Source organism: Lepisosteus platostomus, chromosome 14 (genome assembly GCF_059453375.1).
Source record: "Lepisosteus platostomus isolate fLepPlt1 chromosome 14, fLepPlt1.hap1, whole genome shotgun sequence".
Taxonomy (NCBI): Eukaryota; Metazoa; Chordata; class Actinopteri; order Semionotiformes; family Lepisosteidae; genus Lepisosteus; species Lepisosteus platostomus.
In genome coordinates, this window is record NC_142624.1 from 28,001,065 (window position 1) to 28,020,258 (window position 19,194).

Here is a 19,194-nt window from a genome sequence, read left to right on the forward strand (position 1 = left end):
AATTAAAATAAGCATAATATTATGTTGTTTTATTGAAGTTGTCTCATTAAAAAGCTGGTATTTACTGTGACGAGTTGTAGCATATTCTTTGTCTGTTTAAATTCATTTTAAAACCTTTAAAGTTAACATTACTTTTTTAAAATGCTCATCCGTTGAATTACAGAAGGAATCAAACAGTGAATTTGTTTAAGGAGTACATAAAAATACAGTAAATACAGGAAAGGATTATTGCTGAAGGAAAAGGCCACTCTGACAGAGAGGTTTTCCAAAAAACATTATGATTCCTTTTCCCTTGCAAGGCAAACCTACATTGGGACAAGAAAAGAATTCCATACCAATTCCTTTTTTAAAAAAATTGTATTTATATTATCCACATTAATGCTAACTAATGGATAGATTAGCATTTTCCCCCGTTTTTAAAGCCAAAGACCCTGAATAACTGTTATGGGAAAAAAATGAAAATGTGTACACAAGCATTACAGAGAACAGAAAATATTGGAATTGGTTAAAAGGTTATAGAAATGATGATTAATGATATTCAGCATTAAATATCACCTTGTGACATTCTTACAAAACCTTGCTAAGACAGAAACATGAAGTTATTACTAATGACTGTTAATGTGTATATGCTTCATGTAATTTCATAGTATCTTATTTTAATATCTGTAGTTTAATGAATTGCTATTTAGAAAAGAAACTATTTCCATTTACTTATTTAATGTCATTATTGACCAAATTAACCTCATGTGGGTCTTAATTACATTTAGTTCCATTTGGCTGATCATGCAATTTATATATCATTGCATTTTACAAATTCACACCCTTAGATGCATTTAGTAAAAGTTTGTATACAAAATGCAGTATTTTGTGGTCTTTTGTTCATTATTCTGCACTTAACTGAATGTGTAGTGATGCTTAGTATGTAACTCATCAGCACTCAAGGTATATTAAAATTACATTATTTTCATCAAGATTACAGACTGCCTTTTTTAAATCTGAAACCATGTGGATACAACAACAAAAGCTGTACTGATTTCCTTCATTCTGGTCTTAACTTGTATCAATTAATAGACTGAATGGTGACAATCTGGGATTTGTCAGTTTAATATCAAACATCATGTTTACTGTACTTTTGAGCTATATGGAGCCATGTACATTATTTGATGCACTTTCTATGGGATTGTACATTCACGTCTATAATAACTATCAAAACCTATATACACAAAAAAGTGAGTGTAAGGAACAAAACTAGTTGTATCTGTCTCCTTGCCGTGAAATAACAATGAAACCAAAGACTAATAATATCAACCTACCAGCTGTGTCTATAACACAAAGCAGAGCAAAAACACCAGAAATTGTAAATACGCAGTTTTTGTTTTTAATAGTGATAACAGGAAAAGTCTGGTGTAAAACAACACTAATGCACATTAGTAAACCTCAGGGTTTTTTCTTTTTGAGGGAGATGTTTTGGGATTATATCTTTATCTTCTCAATTTCATATGTGTCGAGTTCTGATAATGAATGTTAAGAATTCCTACATGGCATCAAAAAGAACAGTCCTGGCATATTACATACATCAATGTCAGGAGAAATACATTATCAGTACAGATGAGTTTATGCAGCTGGTAAGGCAATAATTTGTATTTAGGCTGTAAAAAAATTTAAATAAAAAATTGTAGCTGGGTGGATGCATTTGTCAAAATATTATTTGTTTTGTCATATTACCATCCTTGTTTTTTTAAAATGATTATTTGGTGGTATATGTAATTTCAAATTTAATTGAAAAGCAAAATGTTATGAAGCTTTTATGAAGAATATGATTTAAAGCTTAATTCAAAATTCATTTATAGTGCTCTTACTACAAAGATACACAAAATAGAGATAACACGAAGAGAAAATGCTACAATTAAGAGGGAGTTTAAGTGCTTTATTTTAAAATGTTCACAGTCTTGTTTTGCCACTCCCAATATCTTGTTCAAGAAGGACAATATATTGTCCTTCTTGTTCTTGTTCTCTTTCTTTTAAGGAGCAGGTTTTAACAAGACCCAGCAATACAATACATACATGCCAAGTAGTCCTGTAATAGATACATCAAAGAGTTTAAGGACTTGAGTCTGTTGGGCAGTTATTTCAGGAAACACAATTCCTTGTCTCAAATCATTGGTACAGTAATGAAAGAAATTAATGTTCAGGAATATGATTTTACATCAATAGCTTTGAGCACTGTTTCATAAATCTTCACCGCAAATAACTAGAAAGTAGATGAGATCGATAAAACTTTCAAGTCAAAACCCTTACTGATGTGATATAGATTCTATTAGTTCTCCCTCATTAAGTTTTTTCTTCTGGAGGTGCTTTTATTTTTCTTCATGTCTTAAACGTGTTTGGTAGGAACAATCATCAGGTCTTGCATGAGGCTTCAAAAGGAAAACCAGGGGGACCTTCTGTTTTGCTTCCATTGAACTTTAATCAAGGTAAGAAAGACGTTTTATCTTTAAAATGATCAAAATGTACGGATCTCACGAAAAGCAGGACACTGACAAGTCCCTTAAGTTGCGTTTGAAGAAAATTACCTTGGGTCATCTAAATTACATATTTCAAGCTTTTTGTATTCAAGAGAAAATATATTCCAATCTTTTCTTTTTTGCGTGCCTTTCTGAAAGCTCCTCCACTGTGACTCTGAACAAACCACAGCCCTGAAGCCAGTCACCTCCCTCTATAGGCACACAAACTTCTAAGTACAATATGGATGCTAACAGTATCATTCATGATGCAATCGGGAGAAATACAGTACATAAGCTTCTGATTTCATTAATGTATTTTATTTGTTTATTTTATTTTATTTTATTTTTATAGCGTTTTATTATTTTCTTTTATTAATAAAGAAAGCTAACCAAATAAATTTATCATTACCCTCACATCAACCAGGGAAGGATGAAGATGGAATACACTTTACTCCGAAAGGTGCACATCAGAGCCGATGAAGATGGAATACACTTTACTCCGAAAGGTGCACATCAGAGCCATCTGCTTCTTACAATACACTGTAAAGCCTGAAGTGGCCATATCAGATCTCAAATCAGTTGGAGGAGTTAGATCTCACCTCTCACTGACAGCCCTGCCAACTCACGGACAACAGATAAGTCAGTGGTGATTGTGCAACAAACTGTGCATAGCTTAACTGGCACAAGCCAACTCAACCTCCCTGGCTTTCATCCAGCTGTGCTTTAATGTTAGGCAGGTCCTGTCACAGTTGGCTAATAACATAGTCCAGATATGTGCCAATGACATCTGGACTATAGGACTCAACCTGTGCTACAGACAAACTTTTTTACTGGATGAAGCACTTCTGAAACTTCCAAAACAATCAACTCATTTTTAAATCTTCTAATGTTTATTCTTAGGAAACAGACAAAGTAGAGCTTCAGTAAAGACTGTATTTTGTTATATTCCTTTATTTCACTCTATGCGCTGAAAATGCATGATTTATTAATAAGAGACAAGGGTAGTCCCATATTCACGAAACACATTCAAATCAGTGCAAAAAATTAAAAAGCACATGAATGTTACAAACTGTTAACAAACTATCATAGATCGTCTTTCAAGAGCTTGTTTTGTTTGCCCAGTATTTTGGGAAACTTTTGCAGATTCTCTTTAAAAAGCATTATAGATTTGCCACAGATAATCCCCAGAGAGAACTGTGGCAAACACAACCAGGTCATGTGACAAACTTTTATAACACAAAACTGCCATTACTTCTGCTAGCATTCAACAGTTCCTCTCTCAGTTTTCTATTATAGTGTACCATAATTAATTATTACTGTCATTGAAAAACTATATGCCCTTTTTAATAAACTTGATGTACAGTTTGGCATAATCTTCATCGTAGCTAGTAAACATGGAAAAACACATATGTCAATATCATAAATATTATGATTCTTTTCAGAAACATAGAGAAATATGTTTATACAAAGCAAAGACTGCATGCTAGGTTATACAGTAACTCTAAACTAGTCATACATTATTGTACAGTAGAATAACCAATACAGAAATCTAAGAAATCACCTTAGACTGACAGATAAATTCTCTTTTGAGAGATTTCAATATACTGTACTGTAAAATTGTAGAATATATTGTAGTTGAATCAAATGTAACATGAATTTAGTAGCAAGTCTGTGAAATCTTTTATTTCTTCTTGGTTATCTGTTCCTTTTAAGGGTTGCCATGTAGAGTCCTCACCTGCTGTATCATCTTATACAAAAATCTATTCCTCAGGTGGCTCTTTGTGTTATAGGTTTCAATTTTATCCTAAATGTACAATATGAAATGGCTCTCTTTTAAATTATTGAAGACATGTTTCATGTTTACGAATGCTAATTATATCCCCATGTATTTTAATGTACTGGTGAAGCTTATAGAAGAAAATGAAATAAATAGTACTGTAGAAAGAAAAACATAACAGCCTTATTTTTGCAATTTTAGCATTTTTTTAAATGTGATAAAAAGGGGATATAACTCTTGTTATACTCTGTGTGTTAAAAGTTCACTCTGATAAAGCTGATTTGGACTGAGTGGCACTACAAGTAAATAGATCTACCTTTTGGCAAAGTAAGGCTGTGATCTTAGTATGTTCAGTCAGCATAAGTTCCCCTGTAACTTCAGAGCAGAGATAACTGGTTATGCTTTCTCTCAACAACTCATTGCATTTTCCACAAGTGTCCAATTGCACTATTGCTTCAGCCTTTCTTACTGTACATACAAAATACGCACCTTGCATTCATCCCGAAAAATGCTCAGTTGTGAACAGCCGTCTACCTTCATAACTGTGGGTTGTGTTCACACTGAGCTACCCCGAAGCTGTTGAGCACGTAGCCAATTAGAGAGTTCCCCAGTGTCTCTTTGCTATGTGTCTGCACTATGAAGGTACCTGAGGCATGCAGAGCTTTAGGACATGCTTGAGTACTGACATCACCACTGGCTAGCTTGGGGAATTCTGTTTTCAATAATTCCCCTTTAGGACAAAGAAGGTGAGATGCCAAATGGGGCTGAGAATGGTTGTCATAACATTGAGATGCAGTAGATGGAAGGATACAAAGATCAGAATTTGTGTTTTTTAATGTCTGCCTAAACCCCTACTGTAGTTGTATATTTTCTGAAAGCATCTTCTTAAAAATGGGAAACATATGTTTATAGTGTTATTTGCATTGTTCTAAAAAGGAAAATAGATGGACAAAAATGGCAGGATGTTTATGTTGAAATGATAAATTTAAAGACAAACTGCCCAAGGCGTTTATCTCTCAAAAGCAAAATAAAATTAAAAAGCAAAATTCCTGGTCACTTTGTTTTTTTAAAGTCTGAAGTCTTTTTTTAACACTGGGTGCATTTATTCACGTTTTGTATCTGAAGAACTATTCACTTAATTCTATATATTTTGTAACAACAGAAGTAATATAAGTCAAAGAGCTGAAACTGAAAGTAAATGTGTTCTGGCATCTATATACTGTATGTATATAGAGGTTTGCTAAATTTCTAAGACACTGTTATATGGTTTTCTGTGGTAAATTTTATTTTATTCAGAATTGAGGTAATAACTCTTTTCACAGTAATATATCTACCAATGACAGTAGCAGAAAATTCATCTACAGTAAATCTAAATCTAAAATGCAGTCTGGCTCAAATTGTAGTTCCTTTCTCATTGAATATTCAAAATGCATTGTTCATAACAGGGTTACTCAAAATGTGTTGCAATTATTTTTACTGAGCTCACTTAGTAGGTGTATATTTCATTAAAAGTATTCATAATATTTAATTGATGATTTTTTTTAATGTGTTTTTCTCTGTGTAATATGGGCATCCCCATCACCATTATCTAAGGTAGCAATTATATTTCTTTTTTATTTTTCTTCAATCACATTTAATAATGCTGGTTAAGAGACAATTAATCCCACTTAATGCAGAATACCAAACCATTACTACACAGTCTAAGGTAATACCTGATGTTTTGTAGATCTTTTAATTACCATCCTTTATCCTATGTCTTTACATCTTTAATTTGCAGGTCAAATACTCTCTATTGAATGCAATAGTACTCCTTTATTTGATTCCATTGTTTTTCATGTATCATACAACACCCTTTGTTGCTCCACAGGTTATAATATCTATATGTTTAAGCTTGAATAGCTGAAATAAGGAAGTATGAATAACAATCTTTGAGGGTTGTGTTTAGCAAAATAAATCTTCAAAAAAATCTCCAAGCTCCCCAAAAATCTCCAAATGGAGAATTATTATTTTGTTGATAAAGTGGCAAGATGCTTTCAGTCTTGGGTTTTAAAAGGAATATGAAACATAATCATTAATTTTACCCTATAAGTAAAATGAGAACAAATTCTGTTTTGAATGATGACCCTAAGAATATCCATTCATACAGCAGGAGCAATTACTGGAGCAATTAGTGTGGTGAAATTTTTCGAGTATTTAATTTTTAGAGTTTTTAAAGCTGTGAAAGATTTTACCCAAAGGCTGTGGGAGCATGAAATAAACAGCCAAGCTATATTATCCTGGCTTTATTCTAGAAACATCTGGATGATACCCTTGAATCAATTACTGTAGCTACTAACTTCCAAATGTGCTTAATGGGATAAATGGCCTCAACAACAGCAGCACCTGAAATATTAACCCCAGACCCAGCAGTCCAGAGCTTTATTCACCATACTACTGCCTTAAGAATGATAGCAGCAATGCACTGGCTGAGAATCGGACCAATTCAATTATACCAACTCCATTATCCCAATGAACCACCAATACCTCTATTAATTGAGTAATACTTTGTGTATGAACGTGTCAGCTTCTAACAACTTATATTATCTACTATCTCATTTTCAAGACCTAACTATAATTATTTAAAATGCTCTGACAATTATGTTCATAGATTTGTCTTTAATGAGACCTACCAGCATGTTAAGATAATGGTAAATCTCTTTTTGGATTCGGCTTATCCATTTGTAAACTTTTAATATCTTAAAAGGTCAGCTAAGAGGTCATTCGTAAGTACTGTTACTGTTTTTAATTTAAATATATACAAAAAGGATTAGAAATTAATAGAGTTGTATTTTGAACAATTAACCTAAAATATTTTTAAGCACTTCACTTAAAAATACATCAAATAGTGAGACAACAACAGTATGATAACGTATTATTATTACTACTAGTAATACAAAATCTGAAATATCTGAAAGATCTTTTGGAAAAAAAGTCTCACAGAAAAGACAACCAAAGTTCTCTTGAAAAAAAATCTGCACTGATGACCACTTATCTTTCTCTTGGATGAAAATGGGTTATGAAGATATTTTTTTTATTCCTGAAGCATAACAGGTTATAATAGACATTTTGAAATTGATACTGACAACTAATTAAGGCACCCTTTGCTCAGGAAAATCAAAAGGACAATGAAGAAACTGTAGAAAACTGAAAAATGATAAAAAAAATTCAATACCATTGGAACTGGTGAGTTAAAAGTTTAAAGGTCTGAAATAAAGGAATCTGTCATACTCTACATTAGACCTTTAAAAAGAACAATCCCTTTTCCATTAGTATTAGACACCAAAAAGATAAAGATATACTTTTAAAAAGATAGTCAGAAATGTTCAATATCCTTTACAGATTCTTGTGGATTTGTGCAGTCTGTAAGATTCATTTTTCATTTTGTTTTTAATTTTCTTCATTCTTCATTTTTTCTTTCCTTCATTGTAATGCCAAACAGCTCTCCTTCAACATATTTTGAGAGAAAGGGCATTAGGTCACTTGAGGCTATTTTTATAAACCTATATTCTAATTTAAAGTAAGGAGACAATTTAAAATGAAATTAAACTAAAATTAATATGATTGAAAGTAATTTATTCATTTCATTCCTCTTACTTTATTCAGCTTACTTTAAGCCAGTAAATAACTTGTTTCTTATACTGTATGTAGCTTGAAAGAAAAAAAGAATAAAGCAATCCATTAAAAGGAAACTGACAGACATAATCTTCATATGCTTTCAAATAAAAATGCCAACTTTCTTATCCTATTAAATCTGCTTATTTTGAGCTAAGTACCTGTTTAGTTCTTATCTCGTCATCAGAAGATAAAGAACCCTTTAATTACCATTGACAAACATCATTTTATTTAGTTTTGTTGCATAATGTTAAAAATTATTTTTATGTAGACAAATTGTTGCAGTAGTTTTGGTTATATTGATTGTTACATGCTATATTAAATAAACCATTTATGGTTCTCTATTTATATATTTTTCAGGACATTAAAGAAAACATGATATATACAGTATACAGTATATAGAATTACACAGGGAACAATATCCTACATATTTAAAAAAAACAACACCAAATAATTACAGTAATCACATCTCTAACTACATACTGTATCAATGGTTGCTTTGGTTTTCTGTCTATATATGTCTGTGTATGTGTGTGGAAAAAATAGTTATTGTACAAATGTGAGGTTTCATGTCTAAGAATATTATAAAAAATTTAGTGCAAATCGACAGAACTATGACAGCTGAATGCCAGAAACAAATTTAGCCTCATCATGTATTGCCATCTGGAATCAGGATCATTGGTACTAAATTTAAATTACAAAAAGACAATGATTCAAAGCAGAAACACTAAAAAGAAATGTGGCAGAACATGTCTGAAGAGGGAACGAGCCTTTCAAAGACTGCCAATAATGAATCAGATTGTCCAGAGCAATGCTCCGAATTTCATTGAAGAAATTAGAGACTTGAACAGGTCAAGAAAAACACAAAAAGGGCAGAGCATTGTATCCTGCACTGCAGGAAGTTTGCTGTGTTTTGTGCTGTTTACTTGATATAATAAAAACAGTCCTTTCTAGAGTTTCTTTTTTATAAAGAATAAATAATCAATAGGTTCTGTGTATTTTCACCCTTTTGAGAAGACAGATTCTGATGCAATAGGTTGTTCATACACTGTATTATACACTGTTAGTTCCTTTGTTTCTCTGAGAGGATCATTGGATAATTTCCAGTAATTATAAATTGGAGGTTATTAACAGTACTATTCATATCAGGCACAGAATGTTTTAAACGGACAGTAATATTTGCACCTTGTAACCTGATTTCATCAGGAAAGATTAACCAATGTTGGTCCTAGTTCAGAATGGAATGGGAGACCTTTATGGAAAGTCAACTTGCTGCTGTAATGGTGGTGGACCAGTAGGTGTTACTCTTTCTTCCAGATAAGAAGTTGCCCCAGTATGGTGACTGGGAACATTTAGCTGTTCTAAGAGTGGTTTATTACTGCAATCGCCAAACAAATTATTGTTGTTATAAACTGACAAAAGAGATTGATTTTCATATTTACATATTCATATTTAAGTTGCCAAACTCGTGCTGTGCTCCAGCTCAACTCCACAGAAGAAGGAGATATATTGAAGAAGATATGCTGTAACTTCAATATAGCAGTTTGCAAGCTCTAGATTACTGCTAGGTAATCAAATAAAATGTTCAATTCAAAGCATCTTTCCAATTTTATAAGATTTCCAAGAATATATTATTCTCTAATATTAATATCAAGAATATACAGTACTGTATCTACAGTATATATAAAAATTGAGTTTTTATCCCTAACTGGACACATATGAATAATAATAATAATAATAATTGCTTACACTTATATAGCGCTTTTTCGGGACACTCCACTCAAAGCGCTTTACAGGTAATGGGGACTCCCCTCCAATCACATCAATGACATCATATAAGGCACAGAAAATATAATATTTCGAATCAGTTATCTTACTCATCCTTGTACCTTATATGTTTCTTATCTCATCAAGTTATGTTATAACATTACCTCTATGGCATCAGTATATGTGCAACACTGTGTGAGTCACAGCTCTCTATGAAGTGTTATACCTTGTTGTTCAAGATGAAAAAAGATATACTAATATGAAATGTCCAATGATTTCTTTGCCTCGTCGTTAGACAATTGAAAAAAAATAAACTGATCAATGGTGTTTTAAGTCTTTCTAGATGCATGGTGGTATATCTTAAAAGTGCATAGGGTTCAACCAATACCACTTGGCAGGCAAAATGAAACTGGTCGCTGAGATCATCCTCATTTTCATCCTTGAAATTCCAAATGCCGATCCCTCTGGATGACAGTGTCGCTACCGATTTATTCAGCACTGCAGGTACAGTATTTGTTATGCTTAGAGACTGATGAGAAGAAATCAGACATTGTAAACACAAATAATTTTATACTAGAGAGATACTGGGATTGCAAATCGCTTCCCACAGGTGATTTTCCTGGGTGCAGTGATGATGATCTGGGCAAAAGGTAAAGTACTTTGGTACACAAAAACAGGCTACATACTGTATGTCCGGTGTCAGGAAGCCCTTGACAAATACCAGGAAGAGCATTTTCCCATTTGGCTTCAGACTCAGGTCACCTTTCTAATTAAAAAATGTGTGCAAAGTATTTTCAAAGTATTGCAGGTCCACTGATGATGCTGTAATGCCAGGTGTTAGGTTGCAGTCATTCTCACCATTTAAATGATGCATGTTATAAAAAAAATCTGTTTATATCATGTTGTTTGAAGGTGTTAATTGAACTCACGTTGATAGTTCCCTCAGGCTAATAAGGATTTCTTAGAAACTTTATTGTCATGATGCTGTAAAAAATATTTTGGAACCTTTTCACAGTTATGTAAAAATATATGCCTTTTATATGTTTTATATCTTTTTTTGTTATTTGGAGGCCGTACAGTTGATCTACAGGTTTACAATGAATTACTTTTGACACTACTGAATGTAATTCTTTGCTCTATGATGTGTTTATTGGTACAGTGAGTCTGGGCAGGTCCCAAGTGCTGGTCGACAACTGCTCAACTGCTGATGCTAATGCTGTTCTCTAGTCAATGTTTTCTTGAAGAGCCCCTTCATGCAAATTGCTTTTCCAACACAATGATGACATGTCCCAGTCCAGCATCAGATAAAGGACTAATCTGTCTGTTTTTTGGTGGTGTGTTCAATTAGTTACTGATTGCAAGCTATGAATAACATTTACTGTATTTACATACTAATGAAGGTCTGGGTAATGAAGGTTTTGGTGAAAATCAGTAGACCTCCCTTGAAATATCTATTAACAAATTTAGCACATAATATAAATGCAGTCTGAAGAAACATATTAAGCATCAAAAGAATTTTAGAACCACATCTTATCATCATACTCTTTATTCCAAAGGGTTTTTATTCTCTGTATTCTAAAAAAAGATAATATACAGTATGTTACAAAGGGGATGATGTGTTTAGCAGCTGTAGACAAACCTTTATTTTGTTAAATACACCAAAATAGAATTTGCATTTAATAATCGATGAAGCAGTAAATATTGCCTCTTAATAGGGAACGTATATTTCGGTATTTTTTCGGTAAAAGTTTTTATTTTGTGCATATATAAGAAGTTAAAAGAGACCTTCTTTCTAAGCTCTTACTATAAATTGTGTGTCACATATAATTGAACTTTCTTCTTCCATTTTTGTTTTGAGTTCCAGGTTTAGTCCTTAAGATGTTGAGACAGTGTGTGATACAGAGTTGATATATTTAAAAATATATGTATAATGCTTGTTATATAAATATCTTCTTTATCTTACATTCCCATGAGCACTGAAAAAAGGTCCAAGACCATTTACATCCCTAATTTTCACATCCATTAAATAGATGAATGCTTTGATTCTATTTTAGTGTTTATCAGTCTACTCAAGGGATTCATTAAATTGAACACTCCCTTCAAAACATAATCTATTGCTTAATTAAACTTCGCAAATATGAAATTTGAACCAGCGTATCAGGAGAGAAGTTATTGCTTTGTTGTTCCTTCATTTACACAATATTTTAATGAATATGTTGCTAAGATATATTACCATTTGCATGTAATTAAAGCATTTCCTCAAGCACTTAAGGCTTTGATTCTGCTGTCGTAGATCATAAGTCAACTTTTTTATGCTCTACGAATCTCCCAAGAATAAAATCAAAACTCATTGACTGCTGAGTAAATTTCACAGCTTGTAGCGATGAAGCACATCATTGTAATGTGTGAAATTTTAATCAGAGATGTTGTGAAGAAAGAAGATCAACTGACTGCTATAATTAATGTATTCTGTCATAGAGATTATGATGGCAAATTTGGAAAATGTGCAAGCATTTTAGGAGCAGAAGAAATACATTAAATTATGATCTATAAAATAAAAGTGTACATTGTACTTAAGAAAAGGTACTGTATACCAGTGCTTCTTGATATTTCTTAAAAATGAGCAGTCAAATTTGTATAAGAGCCAACCTTAATTCTCTAAGTAAACTCAATTATGAACACCCCCTCTTCCACAATTGAATTGTATGCTGAAAATCAGGTTTTTAGGGTTCCCATGTGACCATTAAAAAATCTCATTTAGTGCTCAGGCTGAATCTTCTTTAGTCCTGATCAGAAACCAGTTGACTAGCAATTGCCAATTCCAAACTGAGAGGTATAAAAAGGGCAATTCTCAATTTTAAAGGAAAAAAAAAGGCATGCACACTTTTATTGTACTGAGGGAGAATCACTTCCAATTGAGGAGGTGTTAATTAAACCCACTAGACTTCAGGATATTTTGTTTTTTTTCTCCACAAGGCAGGACTGTCCCCCTTCGAATGCATCCAATTACTGTAAACTCACTGGACATTTTGAGGAAAGTTAGTCATTTTCTTGTCACTTCCCCAAATTTTTAAAAGCTTTCGCCGATTTGGAATAATTTCCCCTTATTGCGTGATGTTCTGCCCTTTACCTATTCCCCTTAGTCAAGAAGACATAGTCGTACTCCTGTGACATTTTTGATTGCAATGGCCTGTACATATTTAAGAATCTAGAGGAAACTTACTTATTCCATAGGGCAGTGATTCTACTCCTTCTGTCCAATCCCCCGCCACGAATTCAGTTGTTCATCTAATCATTGCGAATGCTATTATGAGGGGTTTAGTCTCTAAATATTTTTTTTGTTATGCCTAAAACCCACTCGTCATTTGCTCGCTAGCTAATCCATTTTAAACTAGTTCACAGAATATGTGCAATGCCATTTCAACGGTTCCAGCCCCTTCCTGACCCTTCCTATCACAAATATACTTAAGGTGTAACCGACTGTTACCTGTATATGTTTTGGAGAACATCCTGTGAAGAAGTACTTTTTATGTAATAGATGACTGTTTCAGTGATGCTTACTGATGACTCCCAGGTTATACTGCCAATGTTAAGGCACAGTGTCTGTTAGTGTTAAGCTTTACTGTAATCAGCAAATCTATGTTCAGGCCCTGGGCGCTGAGATATCTTTGAGCCACATTTAATTCCATTTATTATTTATGTGTGTTTGTAGGAAGGACTACTTTCTTTTACTAAAATCTGTTTCACTAGCCCATTTTCCTTTTTTCTGTTTCTGTTATTTTTTCTTTTCTCGTGATCATTCTACACACTTCTTTGTTTTTGAATTACTTTAGTTTTGGTACCTTTTACCATCTACATCAAATACACTAGAATTAGCTCAAATAAAGTATTTTACTACATTCCATAGAATGTGAGTGTTGTAATATCTTGTAGGCGTTTACTTATAAACTGTTATTTGAGCAATCGTCTAAGCAACTGAATTTAAACAAACCTGAATTTCTTACTCTCACACAGCCTATTTTAGTAGTCTGCTATATTTTGTTCTCCACTGCTATCATCATTTCTGACCTCATAGGGTCTTCAGCAGGCAGTTCACAAGAACACCTTACCCATCACATCCACTACAAGGGTCGACAACTGAAGCTGACTGTTGGAATCAAGAATCTCCTCCAATTTGACCTAAAACTGTGTCCAATTTCTCATTTTGTAATAGGGTGGCATTAAAATGCCAGGAGGGGGCACATGAGAATTTATTAGCACAAATATGAAGAAATTGACATGGTGATCTGATAGTTTGATGGGTAATAGCTTAGCATTGTGTACTACAAAAGAGGGCTTAGGAGGCAAGAAATAGTCAATTTTGGAGTATGATTTATGTCTAGTGAAAGATAAAATAATAATAAATACATACCATATATGTACGACACATTCTACTGATCAGACATACAATTTCTCAGCACTCTAAATGTCAGGGATTGGGCGTTCAATCTTCTTTGATTTCAAGTCTATCAAGTATCTGATTCATGTCAGCATTCATAGATGAGAATCACATAAATCTCAGTATGTACTAGCAGGTATTTGACCAGGAGATTAAAAAAATCTGCTTCGAATGTTAGAAAAACTTGACCTGAAACAAAAGTATTTTTTTAACCGAAATATTGGTTTTCAAATATGCCAGGCTCCTTAGTTCCTCCCGTCTTTCCCCCGGTGTTGAAAAATCGAAACATCCTTCATAATGCAACTAAGACACTCCTTGGTTTGTTCTCTGCAGACAAAAAAGAAACATTAAGCATCAAATTCCATGTTAATGTGGAATAAATAATGAATCATGTATATATAATGTGAATAGATTAAATTAACAGCTGAAGTATTCACAGAATCCATTAAGCAAGAATGGAGAAACAGCATAATAGCACCAAAAATGACAGCCTTAGCCTTAGCCTTAGCTACAGTGCACCCCCCCCCCACCTTCTCCCATCCAAAACAACATTAAGAACAGAAAGCCCCACCATGCAAAATCGAGAAAAAGGCATCACCCCAATCTCCTCCTCTTGTCAAATCTGTGACACTTAGAAAGTCATGATATGGAGGTAAAACACAGATGCCCCTGATCTAGCTGACACTGTGGATAACAACTACTGTAAATCAACCAAAAAAGTCCCTCATAGTAGAGGAGAAAAGAAAAGACAGTAGTCAAAAACAGTAGAGCAAAAAATCCTACAAAAAATACAACATTATCCCAGTCTTCCAAACCTCTAGAAAAATTCTGAACACCTTAAACAATATCAGTGACTCCCAGCTTAAATTATTAATAACATGTCCTGCATAATAACAAAAAAAACAATATTAAAACAGTATCAGACTAAATACAAGTGGATGAAGTGTCACTTCAGATAAAAATATAAAACAAAAATCTTCAAATCACTGACATCTCAGTTATCCATAAGAAGTACTGCAGTAAAAACAACAGCGCCTTATGCCACTTAAAGTGAGTCTTAACACAATAATGTGGCACATAGCAAAAAGGGTCTAATTTTACCTACTGTATATGCAGTAACAATAAAAGAATGCTTCAGAAATTACAGCATTCAAATCCTTGAAAAATCAAATCCTTGAAAAAAAAACTATCACTCCGTCCCATCTGACAAAGCAAGACCTTCAGATCTGATGAACTCCTCTGTCTCCCGCATCGAGGTAAGCAGATGTTGTCCGACAGCATAGTCCATGAGCACCACAGGATGCAACAGGGAAGACTGGACTGCTTTCTTCAGTTATTTCCTCACTCCTGCAAAGGCATGTGTCTGCTGCACAGTTGGTGGACTATAATCTGGGTAGAAACACAGACACAGAATGCTCAGCTGAGCAAATACAGTAAGGCCTGTTTTCTTTCAAAAACAACTGATTAGCATTGCACAGGAGAAGTCTGAAAACTAAACATTTAGGGCTTGTCACGGCCTCCAGAAAAGTGCTCTCGGTGTTTTCTGTTGGACCTCCCCATGCCCCAGTCTTTCTGTACTGAATGTATGAGCCACAAAATGAAGGTTATGTCCAAGAATCTACAGTATGTAGATCAGCATGTTTACTTCCCTCAGATATATCCACAATGCCAATAGTATTAAGACAGGAACAATCCACCAACACAATATAGCTACATTCCAGACTCTCCACCATCACTGCATGAATACCCAGTGTCTTTTTTTATTGTTTTTGTTAAACTGAGACCAAGTCCACTTTTGCAAGCTATTGTGGAACATGATCATATGAGCGTGTACAGTATGCCCTCGCAACACTCTGTGAGCTCACCGCTGCCAGTTCAGTTTTTGTAAGAAGCGTTTTTAAGGTTGTTCAGTGGGAGCTCTTCTGAGTTACTGGGGCAAAGACTCAGCCTTTTTCTGCCCTGATATCTGAGCTAAATCATGGATACAATAAAATGAAACAAGACAAGGGGCACAAAAACAGCAAAAAGGTGTGTCAGGCAACAGGAACTTTAATTTCAGGTTGCTATCCTGGAATCCTGGGCATGTGAACTCTTCTTTAACAATATTCTGTGTTCTGAATGGTCCAAAATTGAATAGCTTCAAGAGACTAACCAAAGGTTTTATAGAGACTAAAAGCAGGGGCCTATGAAACCTCTTAGTACCTTGTTTCAAGCATGACAATGCTTCCATTATAGTGTAGACCTGCTATAACACTTAATGGACTGGAATCTTTTGCATGGTTAAAGCAGTCATAAATGCACCTAAGTACCAACATACTACAAATTCTGAAATGCACATACTGTAAAAAGAATATTTTGCAGCTGCAGCCATTATGTTTTCTTATACAGTGTACTACCCCATAAAAATGCTAAATTAGATTTTTTTGTGTTTTTAAAAATACATCATTAAGGTTTTGATGAAAATACCTTTTACCTGAGGTACTCAAACAACAAAAAGGAACTTCATTTAAAACAGAGTATAAAAACTCACCCATGTTATTCATTTGCTCTGCGTAAATGATCCTGACATTCCTAGTTAATCCCTTTGGAAATTATCACTTTCTCACAAGGAATATTAGTCTGTGTCTTGCTTTCAGGAATGTTATGATAGATAGATGTCATATTCAACTCAGGGACAATGTGAACTTTGCAGAGCTCTAACAGAAAACGCTTATGCTGTCTACTGGCATTGTGCCAACACTGTTTTCTCTCCCCTGTCATATATATATATAGTATAGAACTTTCATAAGAGTCCTAATGAAATTGGATACAGGTTTAATGTATTTGGCAGCACAACATGTCGTTCTTTGGTGTAAGCAGAAAATCCCACATGCCATTATTGTGGCTTTTTTAGTTTTCCCTTTAACCAAACACTCTGAAAGGAACTGCAGATCTCTTTACAAAGATTTCCTACTTGTAAAGGAAATGCCTTTTGATGTACAGTGTGTAAACAAGGGTTCCGTTTGGCTTCCAAGCTTTGCCAGGTGCTTTCATATTTTGTTTTCCTGACAAGCACCACTAATGAAACCAGAACGCACTGTGAAGGTATTGAAGTAGGACTTATCTGGGATCTGCTTTCTAAAGACATTCACCACGAAGAGTGTCTATGGAGTTGAGCTTGTTATAATTTACTAGAGGCAACACATACTGGGAACTGAGCAACTTGCACTATCATTAGTTGTCTTGATATCTGGCTGAAGGATGTAAATTGGTAAGTCTTTTTACAATGGCAGACACTTTATACTTTAGATAAAAGACCCTCAAGGAGCGAGAAGACTGATAGGCAATCTCAACTACATAGCAATTGAATCGGCCTGTGCATTGGCATGTCTGCCCAGACAAATTAAGGACAAACATGTCTCTCAACGAGGCAACTTATTTGTTTTTCTCTGCCAACAGATTCATCACTGCCGAGGTTAAACAGGAATAAAAATACATTAGTGTCATGGTAAACTGATAAAGAGAGGTACCCAAATCTAGCATTCTCAATGGTAAAAGTCTTACATCCATATTGATCCGTGTTACATAAATCTTGTTTTCTGTCTACAGAAGTGAATCAGGAGTGACCTTGGAGGTTAACAAACATTGTAACGTCTTTCAGCTGGGGCCGATGCCTGTGCGATCTACACATTGTGATCGCCAAGTCCCATCTTGTCATTTTACAGCCAGGGAGCTTAACTAATAGCTGGCAATCATAACACAATTTAATGGAAGTGGAGACTTTTTGCAATTGTTGCCTGTCTTTTTTTTTCACCTTAACAAGGGTTTGGATTCATGCAGCAGAAAACAATCAACACTGAATTAGTCAGCAGGAGCCCAAATTGTGTAGGAACTTTAAGTAATTGGCATGTAAGTTTCCTGCAAAGCCTGTGCCAGGAACGATTAAGCTGATGTGATTTGTTTCAGTAAACTTTTACAAAAGCAAAGCTTTCCTCTTTTCTTGGCTGCTTAAACGTCGTAGCACATTAGCTTATCACTTCTGCCCATTATCTGCAACACAGGCTAATATGGTCCCAGTTAAATTTTGTAAAGTGCTTCTGTCTTTGGATTCAAAGAACAACCTGTGAAATTAAGGGGCAAGTGGAAAGGATCAACAAGGTAGTCTACTGTACCAACCAGCTTGCCATCATGATTATTGTAAGTGAGTGTACAGAGGATGAGTGGTAGGAAATATTCAGTATGTCAAGCTTACAGCTGTATATGGAAACAAGTGATACAGAATTCCATCTTCAATTCATTTCATTATCTAAGTAATTCATCATTACTATTCCTTTGTTTGAAAGATTGTGATTATACCCTGCAATATTCTCCTGAGATTTATTTAATTGCTGTGGATATTATTTTCAATATCAACTTTCTTTTATACTGTAGCTTTTAAGCAACTTATTTACACAGACCGTGTCTATATACTTTTATATCAGGTTTGATATGCAATTCTACTTCACTGTCAGAAATAGCTCACTTCAAATGCAGTCATATCATCCTAAAAAAACAGAACAGCAGTGACATTAGAGAAATTAAGACACAATGTCCTGTGAAACATAAATATATACAAGAAAAGGCAAAGTTTACTGCAGTGTTGCATCATAAGACCGTCATGTGGAACGATCCCTTTCAAAATATTTTCTTTAAATTGTTTTTGAAAATAATTGATAAATGCAATGTTACTATAGCATCTATAACAGATCTGAAATTTAACTTTTGCTTGATTGCTCATACACATATAATTACATGTTATTTAAACAGGTATTCACCCAGCAATTGAATTGCAATGATTTTAACAACATTATTTATTTTTTGAGGCATTGCTGTAATAACTCCAAATTGATATCATTCAGCAGTATTTTATTATTGCATTCAACTTGTATCATTAGTTTAATAAATGAACTTTAGAGTTCATTATTTTATTTAGAATTATTACAAAGCAACAGATATTGTTTTATTTTAAAATTCTATGCACATCATTACACAAACTACCCCTAGAAATGAGGGTGCTGTGGAAAAATTGTCCCATGTTT

General features: G+C 34.0%; 1 protein-coding gene across 1 annotated transcript in view; it reads right to left on the minus strand.

Annotated features, from left to right (window-relative positions):
• Nucleotides 1-11,229: 11,229 nt before the first annotated feature.
• LOC148649153 (uncharacterized) overlaps nt 11,230-19,194 on the minus strand; it is a 37,529-nt gene continuing 29,564 nt past the window's right edge. The window contains exons 6-8 of the mRNA XM_088606674.1: nt 15,356-15,526; nt 12,349-14,464; nt 11,230-12,301 (exon numbers count right to left, since the gene is read on the minus strand). Coding sequence (XP_088462800.1) covers nt 15,471-15,526 — 56 coding nt within the window. The 3' untranslated portion in view covers nt 11,230-12,301; nt 12,349-14,464; nt 15,356-15,470. The remainder of the gene's footprint in view (nt 12,302-12,348; nt 14,465-15,355; nt 15,527-19,194) is intronic.